Source organism: Lithobates pipiens, unplaced genomic scaffold (assembly GCF_037356315.1).
Source record: "Lithobates pipiens isolate NorthernLeopardFrog02 unplaced genomic scaffold, aLitPip1_a1.2 Scaffold_13, whole genome shotgun sequence".
In the NCBI taxonomy this organism is placed as follows: domain Eukaryota; kingdom Metazoa; phylum Chordata; class Amphibia; order Anura; family Ranidae; genus Lithobates; species Lithobates pipiens.
Genome location: NW_027507718.1, coordinates 274,799,763 through 274,819,548, shown reverse-complemented (window position 1 = coordinate 274,819,548; position 19,786 = coordinate 274,799,763). Strand labels below are relative to the sequence as shown.

At 43.1% G+C, this 19,786-nt stretch overlaps 1 protein-coding gene across 5 annotated transcripts in view; it reads left to right on the top strand.

The window, feature by feature from the left end:
* The window catches only part of CENPE (centromere protein E), a 151,581-nt gene that overhangs the window by 49,405 nt on the left and 82,390 nt on the right, over window positions 1-19,786 (top strand). For 4 of the 5 annotated variants that reach the window (XM_077476653.1, XM_077476656.1, XM_077476652.1 and 1 more), the window contains exons 16-20: window positions 2,075-2,513; window positions 3,527-3,586; window positions 3,661-3,828; window positions 7,828-7,902; window positions 8,479-8,598. In XM_077476653.1, the coding sequence (XP_077332779.1) occupies window positions 2,075-2,513; window positions 3,527-3,586; window positions 3,661-3,828; window positions 7,828-7,902; window positions 8,479-8,598 (862 nt within the window). The remainder of the gene's footprint in view (window positions 1-2,074; window positions 2,514-3,526; window positions 3,587-3,660; window positions 3,829-7,827; window positions 7,903-8,478; window positions 8,599-19,786) is intronic. The other variant, XM_077476655.1, reaches the window with a different exon arrangement.

Genomic DNA, 19,786 nt, shown 5'->3' with positions numbered 1-19,786 from the left:
CTGCAGGTCCTCAGGGGACCATAACTGTATCTCACTGCAGAAGTGGCCAGCATGTAATGTTGCCCCTGTTCTCACCCTTGTTACAGTAGTAAACCTAGGTGCAGTTATATGGTCAATAGTAGTAGCGAGCCACATCAATGTGATCCAGTTCCTGAATGTCTCCTCCAAGGAGAAGGGTGTATGCCCTCCAGAAGCGAGACCTTTCCAGTTGGTATTACTCCTCTGAGAGAGCGCAAAGCCCTAAAGTGGTGAGTCTGAGGCTGTGCCCCTTCCTTGTGGAGATCCCCAGCAAAAACCCTCCAACTCCATTCCTGGGATTAGTCCCTGGATCCTGGAACCCTCCTTCCACAGCAGCAGGGGGGAACATCATGAAAATTAGGCTTAGACCAGTGTGTTGCAGGGTAGCTGCAGTGCTTTAAAGGATTTGTTGCAGCTATGCTGTCATGCAACACTTTGTCCATTGCTGTGGTAACTGTGTCTCATCTCCTGCACTGTGATTGAAGTCTTGCCCTGGGGGGGGGGGGGGGGGTACTGATACAGGACTAGCAATCCTGGTTGTACCAAAATGGCCCAGGCATCAAAGGCTGGTTTTCCATCCTGCTTCATAGTCGCTGGCTTTGGCGGCTTGGCTATTGAAGCTGAGGTCTCTCTAAATCAGCTATTCCTACACTTTTAAAAGATAGGAAGTTATCCTTTACAAAATGTTTCCATTGCAATGGAAAGTTTTTTTTCCTTGACATGAAGAGCAGAAGTTCCACCCTAAATGTTAATCCGCAGGATATATCCTGGCCTTTCTCCAGTCTGAGCTAGATTATCACTTGACGTTCAGTACCCTTATTGATCAAGTTTTTTGGCCTTGGAACTTTCCTTTCAGAAACCTCTGTCTATTCACACTCTGGTAAAGACTTTTGTCCTGGGGGGCTACCTAATTTAGCTCCCCTTGATCCTCGGCATCACTGGAGGCATCCTAATCTGATGCGGCATCTGGATCTTGTCGGCTCTTTAGAAGCTTCTCTTTGAGACAATTTGGGGAATTCCTTTGACTGGCTTTACTCATTAACTGCCTTTTATTTATTTTTGACTCAGGTCGGCAAGGTGTGTCACAGAAATTGCCAGCTTAGCCTTGTAAACATCCTTTTCTTGTTCTTTAGTACAAGGTGATTTGGAAACCTATGTCTTCTTTTTCCTAAGATGGACTTTTCATATTTTTTTGCATTTTGCTTGGCTCCATAGCATTCTAAAGAAATTTGTCTCCAAAGTTTGAATGTGAGGTGAGCAATATGGTTTACCTCTTAAAAATTATAAATTGATTGCCTGGATCAACCGTTAATAATAATCACTGATGATCATTTTGTCCTGCTGATGGGCTTTAACAAAGGGTACCCTGCTTTTCATTCCACTATTTCTAGGTGGAGTAGGCAGCTTATCGCTAAGTCTTTGCAGGGCAATTTTCCTCTTTCCTATTAAGACTCGCACAACTCGTTCAGTCAGTATCTCTTAGACTTTTTGGCACCTGGTTTCTCTTTGAGGTTTGCATAACTGACACCTATACCTTGTTTTACACATGCAGAAAATTCTACTAGTTAAATAGGGTCTCTGCTAATACCAGCTTTAGCCATAAGGTGCTTCTAACTGTTCTTTGCATTTTGAAATTCTTTTTTCCCTGTTCTTGGGCCTGTATGCATTGCTGTGTTACTCACCCCTTGGTTATATTGCTCGGGGGGGCTCCCAGCATCTGAGAAAAAAGTGTTGTGTACTGTACGATTTAAGAAAAGAGGATTTTTCTACTCGCCTGTAAAAATAATTTTCTTGGAGTACAGGACACAGACCACACTCCTCTACAAAACTGAGGATTGCTCAGCGCACGAGGGGTTATATGAGCTGTCACACAGTTGTTTGCCCGTGTCCAGTCATCTGAAGGGGCTGCATATAACACGGGGTCCGTGATTAAAAGCATGTGTACTGTACTCCAAGTAAAGGATTTCATAGGGAAGTCAAAAATCCTTATTTTCAGCAGGTTTACATGCAAAAACAATCCTCTTTTGTCACTTTTACTTTATGCTATTTTATACAGTGCTCTGTTAAAGGATTGCTCCTCACCAAACCATAAAGAACTGGAGCAGAAACTTGCAGAGTTGGATAATCGGCTCCAAGCAGAACTTATAAGAAAAGAATCATTTGAAAAAGAGACTTTAGAATTAAAGAAACAACTTGAAGCTAAAGAAGAGGAGAAAGATGAACTTGTGAAAAAACATGAGCTGGAAATAACTACTCTGAAAGATCAGCTGCTAAATATACCTGAAGTAAGGGTTGGTTTGGAATCGCACAATGAGCTGGAAGATTTGGATTCAAATAATCTTACACAAAGTCAAGTTAAAATTAATTCACAAAGCACACAAACGGACCAGGTGCAGGAGAATTGTGTAGAGGAACACCTTTCAAGTCACATCCATGATATTTGTCAAGAGCGAATACAGATGCTTGAGCAGAAGATAGCAGACCTGGAAACAAGTGTAAGTACAAGTCTATTAAAAAGTGTCTCCATAGTTGATTGCTAACTGAAAAATATATTTTAGTATCTCCTTTTGTCATCGAGATTCTGTAGCTCTTGTATGTGCAAGTGAGGATGTTGGAGCACTGCACCCTGAAAGAGTTGACAGATCACATAAGCTTGCATTTCTATGTACCACATTATAAATGCAAACTACATTCCTACATCCTTTTACATTTGCTTTCATTTCTGAGTAGCTCAGAAACTGGCTAACTAACCTTGGCATTGGTTTTGCCGTTTTTTTTTTTTTTTTTTTTTTCATCCGTAACATTTATCATTCTGAGATGGAATTTAATTAATGTGTTCACATATGTTCAAAACCAAGGACACACTTGCCAGCCTTTCTGAAGGGCAAGGCATGCAAAACTGAATTGACGAAGATTGAAAGATACACACAAGTTTGTAGGTTCAATCATAAATTCTCCACTTTGCTTCTCAAAAAAAAAAAAAACACTGCACCAGTAAAACAGAGTGCATGTGATTTAAGTGAACATCTAAGGCCTCTTGCACACGATATTCCTGTTTAAGCAAATACTTTTTCAGACCTTTTTTTTTGTATGTACTTTGCATGTATTGTTGTGCAAATGCATAAAACGTATTCTTGCATTTTTTTTGTTTTGCACACATTTGTGCGTTCATGAAGTGTAAATTACTGACCAAAAATTCAGATTTTATTTTATTTTTTTTGCTGAAGAATGCACAGCGCTTGTTTACGCAGCTGTGTGCATAAGCACATTACAATTAATGGATTAGAATTTAGTTACAGTAAAAAAAAAAGCTGTACTGTACTTTTTTCAAGCTTCACTGTGCAAGAGACCTTAGATCTTTGCGTAAGGGCATGTAACATATGCCCTTTTAGAGAGTACAAATATGCTCCCCTATTTGAACCTTGCAGGTTACTTGTGATCTATATTGTGCATTTGCTTTGCAGATTAATCTTTTTATTGTGCATTATTTTGTGCGTTTCTTTTTCAGAATCAGCAAACCGACTTTGTGGAAAGTCTCCAAATTTGTGAAGCTTTAATGATGGAGAAAGTAAGTGCCAGTTTAATCTTTCATTTGTAGACTGTTTCAGGTAATGAAAATTAATAAACGTTCTTTGGTCTTAGGAAACTGCTCTAAATGAACTGGCTATTTTGCGGGAGAACTTTGATAGTGTTGTAGTGGAAAACGAGAGCATGAAACAAGAAATTGCCATAATGGAAAAATATCTTCAAGAGAAAAAAGAAACTAGCGAATTTGAACTGTTGGAGAAGGAAACGCAAAAAGAGCATGAGGTGAATAAACTCTAATGCCTCCTTGATGTAACAAACGTGTGCTCTGAAAATGTTTAACTAAACTTTGTGATTTTTTTTATTTTTTATTTTTTTTTACACTTCCAGACCTAAAATACTGTATGTCAACATTGCATCCTTGCTATATAATTCATCAGAGCAAAAGCCATAGAAGCAGTTAGCATGCATACATCGAGATCATTTGGGGTCGACCGATTTATCGGCGTTTCCGATATTTACTTTTTTTGAAGAATCTGTATCTGTAACAAACTTACTGATATTGCTTCAAGTGGCTGTACTGGGGTGATGCCTGCAGCTGACGTCTGCTTACTTGTAATAACCCATGCGGCTAAGCAGCCGCTCGTCCGTTGTCACAAGTAGCGGGCAGCCCTCCGCCACTCAGCCCGGGTCTCCCGTCCAAGCTACCAGCTAACGTGTCTGCCGGCTGGCCAGAGTCTCGGATCTAGTAACCGGAAACGATGTCATGACATCACTTCCGGATTACTCTCATCCTAAAGGTGTCAGGTTTAAAAAAATGGAAAGTATTCAAAAACACAGATCTTGGTGTTTTTGAATACTTTTAAGTGCGGTGGAGGAATTTGGGGTCTTGTAGACCCCCCATCTCTCCATAAAGATTACCTCTCATATGCCTGTTACCGGGGATGTTTACATTCCTTGTGACAGCAATAAAAAAATTTTTTATTAAACAGTGTAAAAAAAAAATATATATATATATATATATATATATATATATATATATATATATATATATATATATATATATATTTTAATTTAAATCTACAGAATATCGGCGCCTGATCTTGGCTATCGGCCTTAAAGGCAGCCAAAAAATCAATGTAAAAAAAAAAAAAATCGGCCCTGAAAAAAACAATATCAGTCAACACCTTAGTGAAAATCTATTGTGATTTTGTTTTTCTCAAGTTCAGATTTGAAAGTAAATGATTCTTCACCAGGTATTGGTAAGGTGCAAACTATTTCATATTTATTGCTGGCATTCTGGAATTATCACTTCATGCGGAACAGGAGTATTCTTGGGTCCTTGGATCTCTACCTAGCAGAGATGAGAACCTACATGGACCGCCAAAAAGCATACTGTAAAGGCAGTACAGTACTTTCGTATTAGTCTAATATGCATTGCAAAGGGAGTGTAATGAATGAACCCTTAGAAAAAAAAAATCTACACATTTATATTTTACTTTGTGTTCAGTTTTCAAATGTGTATATTTGACCACTTAAGCCCCGCACCATTTTGCTGGCCAAAGACCAGAGCACTTTTTGCGATTCAGCACTGTGTCGCTTTAACAATTGCGCGGTCATGTGACACGGCTCCCAATCAAAATTGACGTCCTTCCCCCCCCCCCCCCCACAAATAGAGCTTTCTTTTGGTGGTATTTGATTACTCCTGCGTGTGTGTGTTTTTGTTTTGTTTTTTTATCGTGACTGCGACATTATGGCAGACACATCGGACATTTTTGGGACCGTTGACATTTATACAGCAATCAGTGCTATACAAATGCACTGATTCCTGTGTAAATGACACTGGCAGTGTAGGGGTTAAGTGTGTCCTGGGGCGTGTTTCTAATGGTAGGGGGCGTGGCTGTGTGTGGCACGTCGCTGATCTCTGCTCCCGATCACAGAGCAGAGATCAGTGTCACTAGGCAGAATGGGGAGATGCTTGTTTACATTAGCATCTCCCCGGTATCCCCACGGCGATCGAGTCTGCGGACCCATTATCCGACTCAGAGGTCCTGACCGGCACGCACGCGATGGCATGGCGGCAAATTTAAAGGGACATACAGGTACGCCCATTTGCCTGTCCGTGCCATTCTGCTGACGTACGCTGGTCAGGAAGTGGTTAAAAAGAATTCAAAAATATTTATTCGGTCTCCCTGAAAGTATATTTCAAGTTTGGTCAACACCCTGTGTGTGGGGTTTTTGTTTTGAGGTTGCTGAGAGCAAAACAAATGTATTTTTAGTGAGCAACATGTTCTATATCGGGCATCACTAAATGGTAGACCGCGGGCCGAATCCAGACCCAGTAGCAGCCATATCCGGCCCGCAGCCTCACAAATAGTTGCCGGCATGTTTTCTCCCATCTGCCGGATTGCCAGCCTGCCGCTAAAATCCTTGATTTACATGGGAGGCGCGGCAGGTTTCTCCCTTTCATCATTGCATCACTCCACCCTTTTCCCCCTCCCACACTGCCCTACCTTATTCACCCAAGCCTGGAAGCGCTGCAGGTCCGGACAAAGGGCGGGACTTAACACGTTATGAAGTGTGTGATTGATTGCTAGGCAGTTTGGCAGTCCCAGCAACCAATCACCCCCCTTTAACTTGAAAAGTCCCGCCCTTTGTCTGGACCTGCCATGCGTGCTTCCCGGCTTGTGTGAATAAGGTAGGGCAGGGATGTGAAGGGGGCACTGAGGGCACTGATGTAAGGGCTTGTCCACCCTTGTGCAAAGATCTGTTTTTCTGACCTAGAAAAACCCAGGTATCTACAATGGCAATAGAAAACAATTGTGACGTGCACGGGAGGCTGTAATGTGAAGGATCTGAGTTATGACCAATATGACATTCGGACCTCCGCGGGAAGAAGATTTTACTGACTTGACCCCTGTAAATTTTAATTCAGTACCCCTGTTTATATCATTCACTTAAATCTGCTCTAAGTGGAACTTTAGTCAAAAAATGGAAGTCCCCCTAGATCACTTCTGGCTGTCAGGTATAGCTATGTAAAACATTACAAATAAACACTAGTAATACTAAATCCAGTAATACACTGTTTTAATCCATTGTGGTGCAAACTTCTCCAGCATGTGTTATTTAGCTGTGAGTTAGCCATAATAGTATAGATTAACTTTGGTAGTGATGCTCACCAATAATAAATTATTGAATGTATGATATAATGAAGTGATCCTGAGTTGCATGGTTCATCTTTGCTGTGCTGCATGTTTTATAATCCATCCATTTTCTCTATGCACATGTTTACACAGAGAAGTCCCACATTTATTCCTCAAAATTGGTAAAGTTTCATTGAAGGTGCAATTGTATCACTGGTTTAATACCTTGTGTGTGTGTTTTTTTTTTTTTTTTTTTTCCCCCATAACTGGCAAGCATTGTTAAAGTCTGTACGTATGTAATACAGAGCTGCCATTAAATCCTTTTTTGAATTTTTTTTTTCTCCTCTTAAAATGCTTGTAACCTGATTATCATGCTAAACCAGTGTCCTCAATACTTTTGTGACTTGCTCACTCACAAACATGCAGAACATGAGTTGTCCCATGGTTATTTTAGGTAGGTGACTCAAGGTAATAAAGCCTGAGCCTCACAAACTTAATTTCTCCTAAAGTAGGGCTAAAATATCTAGTGAATTTCCCTGTAAAACCTAGAGAACATATACAAGTCTTTGTGTTTTATGCTGTGTCATGGAGAAAAGATGATTATCGGTGCACAAATATTTCTTAAAGTATAACTAAAGCCAAAACTTTTTGTTTTTGTTTTGGATAGAGTGCAGAGGGATTAAAACACCTATCAGTTTGTATTGCTGTCTGTGCCCCCATTAGGGAGATTCACCCTGGCTATATGTCCTATTTACTATTATCAGTGAAAGTAAATGAAAATCCCAAATTTTGGGTTGTCCCCAGAAATCTTCTAATGAGGACATTCGATCTCCAGGGGGTTCCCAAGGAATTCCCTTCATTTGTGGCGATTACCTTGCACTTTGCTATGGGACAGAAAATGAATGGGACACAGATGGCAAAAAAATAATCTGACAGGTTATAACCCTTCCTGACCTTTTCCAAAATAAAAATAAAATTTGGCCTATAGTTCTACTTTTATTGCTGGGTTGCTGGAAAAATTGTTGTCTTAATTGCACCAAAATTCTTTCTGTGTGAAGGTTCCGGTTTGCTTCTTTGGTGATGGCTTTCTAATCAACCATTCCTGCTAATGCTTCTTGCCCTATTGCTAATTGCTTTCTAGGCACAACTAATTCATGAAATTGGCAGTTTAAAGAAGGTAGTAAAGAATGCAGAGTTATACAATCAAGAACTAGAGGTGAGGTTTTTCTAAACTTCTGTCTTTCATAATAAAACAGACCAAATGTTAATTATATCTGCTAATACTGATTAAAAAAATATGAAGTCCTTGATGGGTCAGTGAATGTTCTAACTTTGGGGCCATTTAACCACCACCACCCCACCCAAGGTAGTGGGCTACAATGCTCGTGTGGGGTTTTTATTGTGTGTGTGGTTTTTTTTTTTTTTTTTTTTTTTTTTTTTTTTTTCCCCAGCCCACTAATTTTGAATGGGCTGTGAATGCTCTGTTTTCTAAAATGTTACACACCACAATGACCAGTGCATTGTGGTGCATTACCTCACACTGTGTTATTGTGTGCATCCTTGTACTAAAATAGCTCTAGTCCATTTCATAGTAAAATCTTTTCTGTTTTTTTTTTTTTTTTTGTTTTTTTAAGCCATGTTTGTAAAATGTTACTACTTTTTATATACCTATGCATTCTTCATACCATATATATTGAATAGTCTGGACCTTTTTGTAGATCTTTCTGCTAGCAAGGCTGCTTACTGTTTCAGACTTGAGATGTAACTGCTGTTCTATTCTTTAAAATTACAGGGTGAGCTAGAAAATAAATCAAAAGTTTTGAAAGAACAAGAAAAGCTAATAGCTGAATTAAAGAGAGATGCTGAAGTGCTCTTGAATAAATCCAGATATTCTGATCTCTCAATATCTATGGTATAGTATATTCGCAGTAACCATGTATCTAATGTATTTTTAAGTGCTGTTTGTAAAGGTGGTTTCACTATAGCTACTCTAGTCTAAACATTGAAATTCAGAGCTAGTCAAAGAATTTGTCACAGTGCTCGTGAAACTAGATTTAAGCGTTTTACTGCCTTCACTCGCCCTATAGGTAAATAGCTCAGCTACTCTTCAGCACCAGGAGTTTCGAGGGGAGCTCTTCAGTGACTCTTCAGAACCTGGAGTTTAAAACGGCGAGTGATAGACATTGGCTTCAATCATTTTGCCTCTATTTCCTTCTGGCTTTCCCTTTTTAGCCTGTTTCTACTGCTCTTGCACAGTCGGGTATTTGTAAAACCTGTGCAGAATGATCGTGTTGGTAATGGGTACTTCTTCGCTACTCAGAAGAAGTAGGTTTAACGTGGCTTGACCGCTTTTTCTCTCTTTTCTCCTTTGTTTTTTTTTAATCCCTTTTTATTCCTATTACAAGGAATGTAAATATCCCTTGTAATAGGAATAGTGTGTGACAGGTCCTCTTTATGGAGAGATGTGGAGTCTATAAGACCCCACATCTCTTTCAGGCTGAGATTAAAAAAAAATTAACCTTGACCTTTCCAGCCGAGTCCCCAGCATTGTTTACATCCGTCAGCCCAGATGTGATGTCATAACATCGCGTCCATGCCTCTGAGGGTCATGGAGATTACAGGGGACCATCTAGCCACCAGAAATCTCTATGATCAACTTATGGTGGCGACCGATTTTTTTTATTTTTATTTTTTTACGGCTTTCCGATCGCACAGGTGAGCCTGGACAAGCACCGGGGGGAGGGGGGCGATGTCCCCCTCCCGCCACCTGTAAGAACGATCAAGCAGCTGAACTGCCACTATGATTGTTCTTATGGGGCACAGAATCGCCGGCCAATAAAGATATCTGAATGATGCCTGTAGCTGCAGACATCATTCCGATATCCCCACTCAAAGTTCAGGATGTAATATGATGTCCTTGGGCTGGAAGTGGTTAAATAATACCCTGACGGGTCAGAGTGTAGGGGGTCCAGATGTTTAAAGACACCACAGTTAAGAGGTTAAAGGCATCAATTTCTCTGGTAGAAGTGGACCTGCACTGAGATTCTGCCAAGTCTTCGAGAAGCATGCTGTATTCCAGAGAATCAAACCTGCAGGAAACTGTCATTTGGCAGCTCCTGGAAGACTTCCAAAAACCTGTGTTTGTTTTTTTGTTGGATGCCTTGGCAGCTTTCATGGGTGAGCTTTATGTCTGCTTTATGTCTGTACACATGAAAAGAATTCTATGGCTCAAATGATGGGTGGTAAAATTGTTCTGCAAGAAAAAAAGAGGCGGCTGTGAATGCTTGTTTCGACCCTCCTTGAATGCCTTCACGGAAATGGTGACTGTGGGTAAAAACACACCTCAACACCTCTAACTCTTAAGAAGGCAAAGGTGATGGTACCTTCGAAATCCAAGAGTTCCTTTCGTAATCCACCGACCTAAGGCTCTAAGCCTACATCCCAATCTGCAAGATTGGACTCCCAAGTGCTCTGTTTCTCTAGGCAAATCCTTCTGACACAAGTGTTTGCTTGAACTTGGGGAGTCACAGATGACAGGGGGACTCTTTCACACGGACGTGCCCGGGCTCCACTTTGCTCAGCTGGGGATCGCTCTGTCAATCCCCTCTGAGCAGGCAGATGACAGGTCTGTCTCTGCACTCTGTGCAGGGACGGACCTGTCAGAGCGACACTCTCCTCTATGGGGGATCGGATGAAGACTGACCGTAGAGTTAGTTTTCATCCAATCCACAGACGGATGGAAAAATAGGGTTTTCCTCCGTCAAACTTTTTCAGATCATATCGAGTTGGCTGTCAGGGGACATGTCACCGCTGACATCCATCGCTCCATAGACGTCTATGGCGTGTCCATTCAGGTCCACCTAAAAAACTGACAGGTGGTCCTGAACGGTCAGTCTGTGAGAAAGAGGCCTAGGTCTGCAGACTATCTAGTCAGTAAATATTTCACTTCATCAGTAGGGCTTCCTTGCATCCAGGATGCCTAACTATACATCCCCATCTTCCAGCTTTGACGATAGTTTTTGAGCTTTACAAAGGAAGATTTCCCCCACTATCAATTTGTGGATTTGCCTTTAGACCTGTACACAACCCCCAGTGTGTTTACCAAGATGCTTGTTCTGGGGTTGTTGCGAACCCGGAGTAACTTCATGGTGAGGTACTGGAAAGGTTTGGCTAGGTACTATTGCCTTAGAAATCTGCATTGGTTTCGAGAAAATGTCTGGAGTGCCTTGTACTCTGCATGGGTTAAGGTACTGCTTCCGCAAAATAAATACCTGTCGCTTTGAACTCAGGTGAAGTCTCTGAGATTGTTTAACCACTACAATACAGGGCACTTTCGCCCTCTTCCTTCCCAGCCCAATTTTCAGCTTTCAGCGCTCTAGCGCTTTCAGTGACAATTGCGCGGTCATGCTACACTGTACCCAAATGAAATTGTTATCATTTTGTTCGCACAAATAGAGCTTTATTTTGGTGTTATTTATTCACGACTCCGTTTTTTTTTTTTTTTTTTTTTTGCGATATAAGCGCAAAAATAGCGGAAATTTGGAAAAAAAACAATTTTCTTTTTTCTATTTGAAAAGAAATCCAATAAAATCAAATTTTGTCATAAATTTAAGCCAAAATGTATTCTGCTACATGTTTTTGGTAAAAAAAATTCCGTTAAGTGTATAATAATTGGTTTGTGTGATCACGGACATATGTACGCAAATGATCATGTACATATGTGTGCAGGTGATCACGTACATATGTGTGCAGATAATCATTGGGACATGTGATTTTAGTGGGACATATGTGGGGGACATGTGTTTTTATTATTTGGGGACATGTGTGTTTTGGGGACTGTGTTTGTACTGTGTGGTGTGTTGTGTGTTTTACACTACACTGATGATCAGTGAATAAAAAGCTGTAAAAAGCAGCCCATACTCACTGATCATCAGCCGGCTGCAGCGTTCTGCTCTCCTCTCCTCAGCGGTGACTTCCGTGTGAGGAGAGGAGAGCCGATTGCCTAGCAACCGGCTGTTTGTTTACATCACATGACGGCCGTGATTGGACACGGCCGTCATGTGATCAGGAGGGCCAATCACAGAGCCCTCCTGCCGATCTGAGATGTGCCGTGTCCGGGTGACACGAGCACATCGGGATCGCTCCGCTGCGCGGGCGCGATCCTGCTACTCCTGAATGACGTTCCTGAACGTCCTATCAGGAGTAGACGGCTCCCACCAGGCCGTATATATGCATTGGCCGGGTGGGAAGTGGTTAAAAAGTCCCTTGATTCAGGACTGCATGAATGTGCTGGGGAACGTAGTAGCTGCATTTCTTTATCGTACATCATGGGACACAGAGCCTTAAGTAATTGCTTAAAGCTGGAAAGAAACCGGTAATTCATGTTAACACCAGCATGGCCCAGAAGGTCATGGTACGCAGAAATCGTAAAGATGGCAGTGGAGGGTCCATGGCCCCTTCCACTGAGACCAGACCTCCTTTCACAGGGGCCGATATTCCATACTCCTTTAAGAACGGTACATTTAACAGCCTGTCTATTGAAACCCACATTCTGAAGAAATGTGGGCTTTCCAGATCAGTTCTCAACTTTGATTAATGCAGGGAAACCAGCTTCCAGAACTATATATTATAGAGTTTGGAAGGCTTGTGTTTCCTGGTGTGAATCCAAGGGTTGGCACCCTCAGAGATATATCATAGGCAGAATTCTTGCCTTTCTACAACTAGGCGTAGAGATTACGTTGGACCTGAGTAGTACTATTAAGAACCAAGTCTCAGCCTTATCGATTTTTTATTTCAAAGGGTTTAATGCAAGGGGTGTTGCGGATTAATCCGCCAGTTAAAACACCCTTGAGCCCTTGGGACTTGATTTTAGTTTTGTCAGTGTTACAAAAACAGCCTTTTGAACCGCTACAGCATATTCCCTTAGTCCTTCTGACAAGGAAGCTGGTATTTTTGGTTGCTATATCCTCAGCAAGGAGGGTATCGGAATTGGCTGTTCTTTCTTGTAAAGAGCCGTATTTGATTATTCATGAGAACAGAGTGGTGTTACGCCCTCGTCCAGGCTTTTTGCCAAAAGTAGTTTCAGGTTTTCACCTGAACCAAGATATTGCCCTGCCATGGATTTTTCAAAAAACATGCTCCAGGGTAGAAAAGTCACTACATTGTCTGTCTTGATGGGGTGAGAGCAGTGAAAATCTATTTAAAGGCAACTGCTCAGATTCGTAAGACTGATGTTTATTCTGCCAGAGGGTTCTAAGAAAGGACAGGCAGTGTCAAAATCCACTTTCACTAAGTGGATTTGACAGGTGATGGTTCAAGCTTATGATTTAAAGGGTAAAATTCCCCCGTTTCAAATTAAGGCGCACTCTACCAGAGCGTTTAGTGCTTCTTGGGCAATGCGTCACCATGCCTCCATGGCTCAGATCTTCAAGGCCGCAACTTGGTCTTCAGTGCATACATTCACAAAATGTTATCAAGTGGATTTAAGGAGGAATGAGGATATAGCCTTTGGGCGCAGTGTGCTGCAGGCAGCAGTATAAGTCCTCAGGTCTGGGGGTGCCCTACGGATTGTGTCTCTCCCCTTAAGTAGCATTGCTATGGGACATCCCATTAAGTAATTACTTAAGGCTCTGTGTCCCATGATGTACGATAAAGAAAATAGGATTTCTCTTATATTCACCGACCGACACAGCTCCTCTCTGTAACAAAATGGGTTGTCAGCTGTATCACTGGAGATAACTAGGCAAGTTGTAATACAACACTTCAGAACGTTTAGTTCCGCCCAGGGGGCGGTCCCTAGGCTACAACCCCACAGCCTGCTCTAGCAGAACTCAGTTTTTTCTTGCCTAGTGAGGAGATAAGACCTAGGAATGCTGCGAGCCCATAGGTCCGTGTTTTTTTTTTTTTTGGTGCAGAAGCTTGGCTTTTTGCGCAAGATAAATGATCCTGTGATCTTCTATCAACAGGCAGCTGGGTGACAGGCTGGTTCACTTATCCTTTGTAGTCTCCCCAGTCCGGCCATCAAACGTGTGCAGGTCGCAAATATGGCTCGGCAGGCCACGACATACCTCGGCTCCAGAGGTGATCGTGAGCTTTTATGCTCCGGGGCATACATATGACCGATCTACTGATGTATGCGTCACAGTATGCCGAGGCCAGTAGTCTTTCCTGTACTGATCAGGAGCTGACTACCGTGGAATGTCTCCCAGCTTCAGGACTGGTAAGTACAGCTCTCCCTGCCTGTCAGGGTGGAGCAGCTGGGCATTCCCTGGGAGGTCGATTCTGTCCCCTCCCAGGGAATGCCAGCACATGTACAGCCCCCCCCCCCCCCCTTTGTCCCTGACTCCCTCCTTTCCCCCCCTCACGGGGGGGGGCTGTACATGTGCTGAGCGGTGTGCCTGGGCTCTCACCTGGGGGTTTTAGCTGTGCTGGGTGCCTGCCTGGCTCCTGCAGCTTATCCCGGTAGATGCCTGTGTAGTCATGCCCCTGTGTGGGTGCAGCGCTGTGCCTGCCACATGTTCTCTCTAGTCCCCCATAGTGCTGTTCGGTGGGCATTTTAGGTATGGGCAAGGGTCAGACTGGCGGCCATTTTCCTGGTGATTCTCTATTGAGAACACCGGTGGCCATTTTCTTGTAGCCGGACCACGTTTTTGTACTCTAGCAGCTGCCCCTGTGCCCTCTGCTTCCGGTTTGGTCATCAGAGTGCGGGGGAGGTTATCCTGTGTTATGAACACGTGTGTTTGATTGCCCACAGATCGTTCACCGATCGTGCGACCGGCCGGCCACTGACAGTTTTTTGCTATCTCTGCATCTGGGAGCGCTGGGGATCATCAGGCATTGCAGTAATACAGCGCGGAATGGCCCAGGGTGGCGAGTCCAGCAGGTTAGAGCCCCGCAGCCAGCGGCAGCAGGAGGGTGGGACTGTCAATGTCCTAAGTCCCCTTCGGGTGGCAGACAGGGTAGGGTCAGCATGTCTTCAGAAACCAGTGTTTCTTCCCCCGAAATCCAGGCAATTGCAACCGGGTCACCTGCGGACTGCGCAGTCCCTATGGACACCCTTACGGCGGTCCTCAATTCGTTTGTTGCCAAGATAGAGGCGGGAAGAAAGAAAGGTGCTAAAAAGCCTTATTTTGACAAGTTCATTTACAAGGAATGGGGTCACCCGCAACGGACCTTTTCGGCCCCCAAATACATGGTGGTGCGTTACCCCTTTGAGGAGAGCCTTCTCAAATGGTCGGCTCCTTTGGTCGTGGACCCCCCAGTATCCAGGTTAAATAAAGTAACCATGATCCCGGTAGAGGGGACTCCTACATTCAAGAATCCCATGAATAGGAAGGCTGAAGCGGTGGCTCGTTCCTTGTTTACGGCGGTGGGCTCAGCCGTGCGACCTGTACTGGCTTCCGCACTGGTGTCGCAGACACTGACCGAGTGGGCAAAAGTTTTGCACCGCGAATTGGGAGAGCAACAGGCCTCCCCTGTCTGCGTGGAACTAGAAGACAAACTAGTGCAAGGCCTTAAGTACGTTTGTGATGTGGCCCTGGATACTCTCCCTCTGTTATCCAGGGCTTCAGTGTCAGCTGTGGTGCTCAGGCATCTAATTTGGTTAAAATGCTAGTCTGCTGACCAGGCATCCAAGAAAGCCCTGACGGATCTTCCCTTCCTTGGTGACCGGCTCTTTGGAGCCTCGTTAGATTACATTATTAAAAATGCCACTGGTGGTAAGAGTACTCTACTCCTACAGGCCAGGAAGGCCAAGGAGCCACACCGCAGGCAAGGGCCCTCTTTTTCCGCTCACAATCGGTTTTTCGTCCGCCCGGTGCTTCGACAAAACGTCCCCAGCCTGACAGGATTCCCGCGGACGGTCAAAAACTTCCCTGCAACTGCAAGCCTAACAAACCTGCGAAAAAAAAGTGCTACCGCATGATGGTTTTTCATCTAGTTTCATTAGTTCCCACTTGCCATGGTGGATGAAGTTCTTATGCTGTTTTTCCCACCCCTCGTTTGGCACTGCTTGGGAACATCCCATTTTGTTACAGAGAGGAGCTGTGTCGATCGGTGAATATAAGAGAAAATAGGATTTTTGTACTCACCGTAAAATCCTTTTCTCTGTAATTCTCCGACCGACACAGCACCCGCCCCTCCTTTTTTCTCTTTACGTTATACTGCTTGTTGACGTACTGAGTTCTGCTAGAGCAGGCTGTGGGGTTGTAGCCGAGGGACCGCCCCCTGGGCGGAACTAAAAGTTCTGAAGTGTTGTATTACAACTTTGCCTAGTTATCTCCAGTGATAGGGCTGACAACCCATTTTGTTACAGAGAGGAGCTGTGTCAGTCGGTGAATTACAGAGAAAGGGATTTTACGGTGAGTACAAAAATCCTATTTTTTTTTTATAACTATGGGGTGCATCAAATGGGTTTTTTGGTGCCGAAAACTATACCGAAAGTGAAAAATACACTAGGCCAAAAACCGATACCGAAAATGACCGATACCGAATCCTTTTTATTTTTTTTTATTTTTTTTTTTATACAGGAGATGGTCAGACTGGGAATGTGGTGCAGGAGATGGTCAGAGACTGGGGACGTGGTGCAGGGGATGGTCAGAGACTGGGGACATGGTACAGGAGATCAATGCAGCCTCACCAGTGCCCGTCAGGGGCGGCTAGCCAGCCTGTGTCCCCAGTGCGGCCAGCCGGCCTGTGTCCCCCCAGTGTGTGCAGGGGAAGAGAGGAGAGCCGCCACCTGGTTGATTAGACCGCCGGGAACATAACTGCTTTCATTTCAATAGCTGTATGTTCCACACCACGTGCCGTCACATACAGCCCCTCATCTTTGTCCGGGCACTTTGATAGACAGATCACCTGTCCAATCCTGGGAAGGGTGATCTGTCAAAGTTCCCCGGACACGGGGGGGGGGGCTGTATGTGACGGAACACACAGCTATTGAAATGAAAGCTGTTATGTTCCTGGCACTCTGATCAAAAAAGGGGGGAGAGCAACAGGGGCGGAACTTTAAATGAAGTGCGAAATTTATGATGGAATAGTATAAATTGGTGAACAATTGGGAAATTTTAATAAGTTCATAAAAATATAACATAAACATGATTAAATCATTTACAATGGATAAGAGATACTAGCAATACATAATAGTAATAAATTCATAAAAGATATAATATGTACACAATTAAATCCGTTGCAATTGATGCGAAGCATTAACAATACGTCGTAGCAGCATATAAGTAAAGTATGAACGTAACAAAATTCCACAGTTCACCAAATAGAGTTGATATAAGACCATAAAGCATCAAATAGTGCCTGCATAACGGGTAGCCTCAATATTCTGTGGACAATATTTGGACAGAGCAGCTGTAAAAAGTTTGGAATTTTGTTACGTTCATACTTTACTTATATGCTGCTACGACGTATTGTTAATGCTTCGCATCAATTACAACGGATTTAATTGTGTACATATTATATCTTTTATGAATTTATTACTATTATGTATTGCTAGTATCTCTTATCCATTGTAAATGATTTAATCATGTTTATGTTATATTTTTATGAACTTATTAAAATTTCCCAATTGTTCACCAATTTATACTATTCTATCATAAATTTCGCACTTCATTTAAAGTCCCGCCCCTGTTGCTCTCCCCCCTTTTTTGATCACTACATGGATGGAAATACTTGACCTTACCAGGTCATGGTTTCATATCAAGTCCCAAGGGATGGAAATAGGTGACCTTACCAGGTCACATTTCACTTAAAGTCCCTTAACCTTTCGCCTATATAATATTCCTGGCACTCTGATCAACCAGGCGGCAGCTCTCCTCTCTTCTGCTCTATAGGATACCCCTGCCCCATTTTTGGCTCCGTTATCGGCCATTTTGTTCTTTTGGCAAATTGCCGAAAAGGCCTTTTTCAGCCAATATGTTTCAGCGGCCGAAATTTTGGTGCATCCCTATTTATAACAGCTTACCTGTAAAATCCTTTTCTTGGAGTACATCATGTGGCGCAGAGGTCCTGCCCCTCTTTTTATGGGGTTTAAGTATATTGCTTGGCTACAAAAACTGAGGTTCTCCTGGAAGGAGGAGGGGTTATATAGGGGGGTCAACTTCCTGTATTGGGTATACCAGTGTCAACACCTGAAGGTGGCCCATAATCCATTAATTACTTAAGGCTCTGTGTCTCATGATGTACTCCAAGAAAAGGATTTTACACGTAAGCTGTTATAAAAATATTTTTATGCAGCAGCCTGTACCCAGCTTCACACCAGGGATCTGCAACTTAGTATCCTGCCCGTTTGGAGTTGGATCAGCCAATGCATCTGCGTCCCAAGATTATTTGTGTTGCAATTGTGGATATACACTTAGATGTTGGATACCAGAAAATCATCTTTCCAATGAATTTGAAGGTCTCGGCCAGCCAGTTGGGCCGGGGAGATGTTCCGGAGAACCTCTGTTCAAGGAACATGGTAGTCGGAGGAGTGGAAGTTGTCAATCAACATCCTGGAACTTAGGGCAATTCGGGTGGCTCTTCTAAATTGCTCTGTATACCTTTTTTTTTTTTTTTTTTTTTTTTTAAGCTCTCCCCATCAGGGTGCAGTCAGACAATACCATGGCTGTGGCATACATCATCGATTACTGAGGGGTAAGAAGTTGCGCTGCTTGAAAGGCAGCAAACCTGATTTTTACTTAAGCAGAACTACAAATTATGGCCCTCCTCTCCCATGCATGTTCCAGATATGGAAAATTGACAGGTGGACTTTTTCCATCATCAGCAGATGAATGCAGTGCAATAGTCACCTTTACCTGGGGGCATTTTGCACACATTTGTCCACAGATGTGAAACTCTTGGCTACCCTATTCAACAAAAAACTGGATAGGTTTGTCTTGATCCAAGGAACATCAATCCTTTGTGGTAGATGCCTTTTTGTCTTCTTGGGGTCAGTTTTTTTTTTTTTTTTCTTGATCTATGCTCTTTTTCCGCTATGGTGGGCATTCCAATGATTTTGATCGCACTTGCTTGGCCAAGAACATGGTATGCAGACATCCTAAATCTTTTGGCAGGGGAGCCCCGGGGTTCAGGTTTCCATCCTGCCTTATGGTCGCTGGCATTAATGGCAGGGCTGTTGAAGCCCAAGTCCTGAGGTATAGGGCAATTTGACTCCAATCCTTACCCTCCTCAAGTCATTTTACATGGATGGCTTATTTCACCTGGTGTGAAGCTTGTACGTTTTTTACCACCAACAGTATGCAATGGGGTGCATTTGGCTTTCGTCTCCAGTCTGTTATGGAAGTGGTTGTGTTCTGTTTCAGAGACCTCTTGCATCTCATTTTGTTAAAACCCTTTGTGCAGGGTGTCATGTGGATTGTTTTGCCAGTGCGGTGCCTCTTGTCTCTGTTTGACCTTTAAAGTAGAAATATAGGCAAAACTACTACTTTTTTTTTTTTCCATTTTGGATAGAGTAAGGGTTATAACCCGTCAGATATTTTTTGGCGATCTGTGTCCCATTGTGTCTATTTCCCTTCACTTCCTGTCCCATAGCCAAACGGGAAGTGAGAAGAAATCCTTGACAATGAAGGGAATTCCTTGGGGGCCACCAGGTCACCAGAACTAGTGTACCCATTGGAAGATTTCCAAGCATCCCTTGTAATTGTAAATACGAACACCTCTGTGTCCTGTGATGTGCAACTAAGAAAATAGCTGCTTTTAGGAGGGGACCTCGTTACCCCTTGTCTATCCTTGTTACTTGCCAAAAAAATTAGGGTGAGCTGGGAGGAGTTATGCTTAAGCAGGTATTCCTGCTTTTTTTTTTTTTTTTGGACCAGTGAACTTTTTACCTGAAGGATGGCTGCATAACCCAAGAAAAGTAGACCTAATTCTCTATTTACCATGATGTACTCCAAGAAGATAATTTTAAGGCTGGGTTCACACTGCTGCGGTGACTAGATCGGATGTGATTCGCACTGCAGTGCAAATCGCATCCGATCTCTGTGCGATGCGAGTTGAGCCATACAGATAGTATGGCTGAATTTGCATCGCATCCGGCCCAAATTCGCACAGGACCCTTTTTTTGGTCCGCAGCAGAATCGGATCGCATGGGT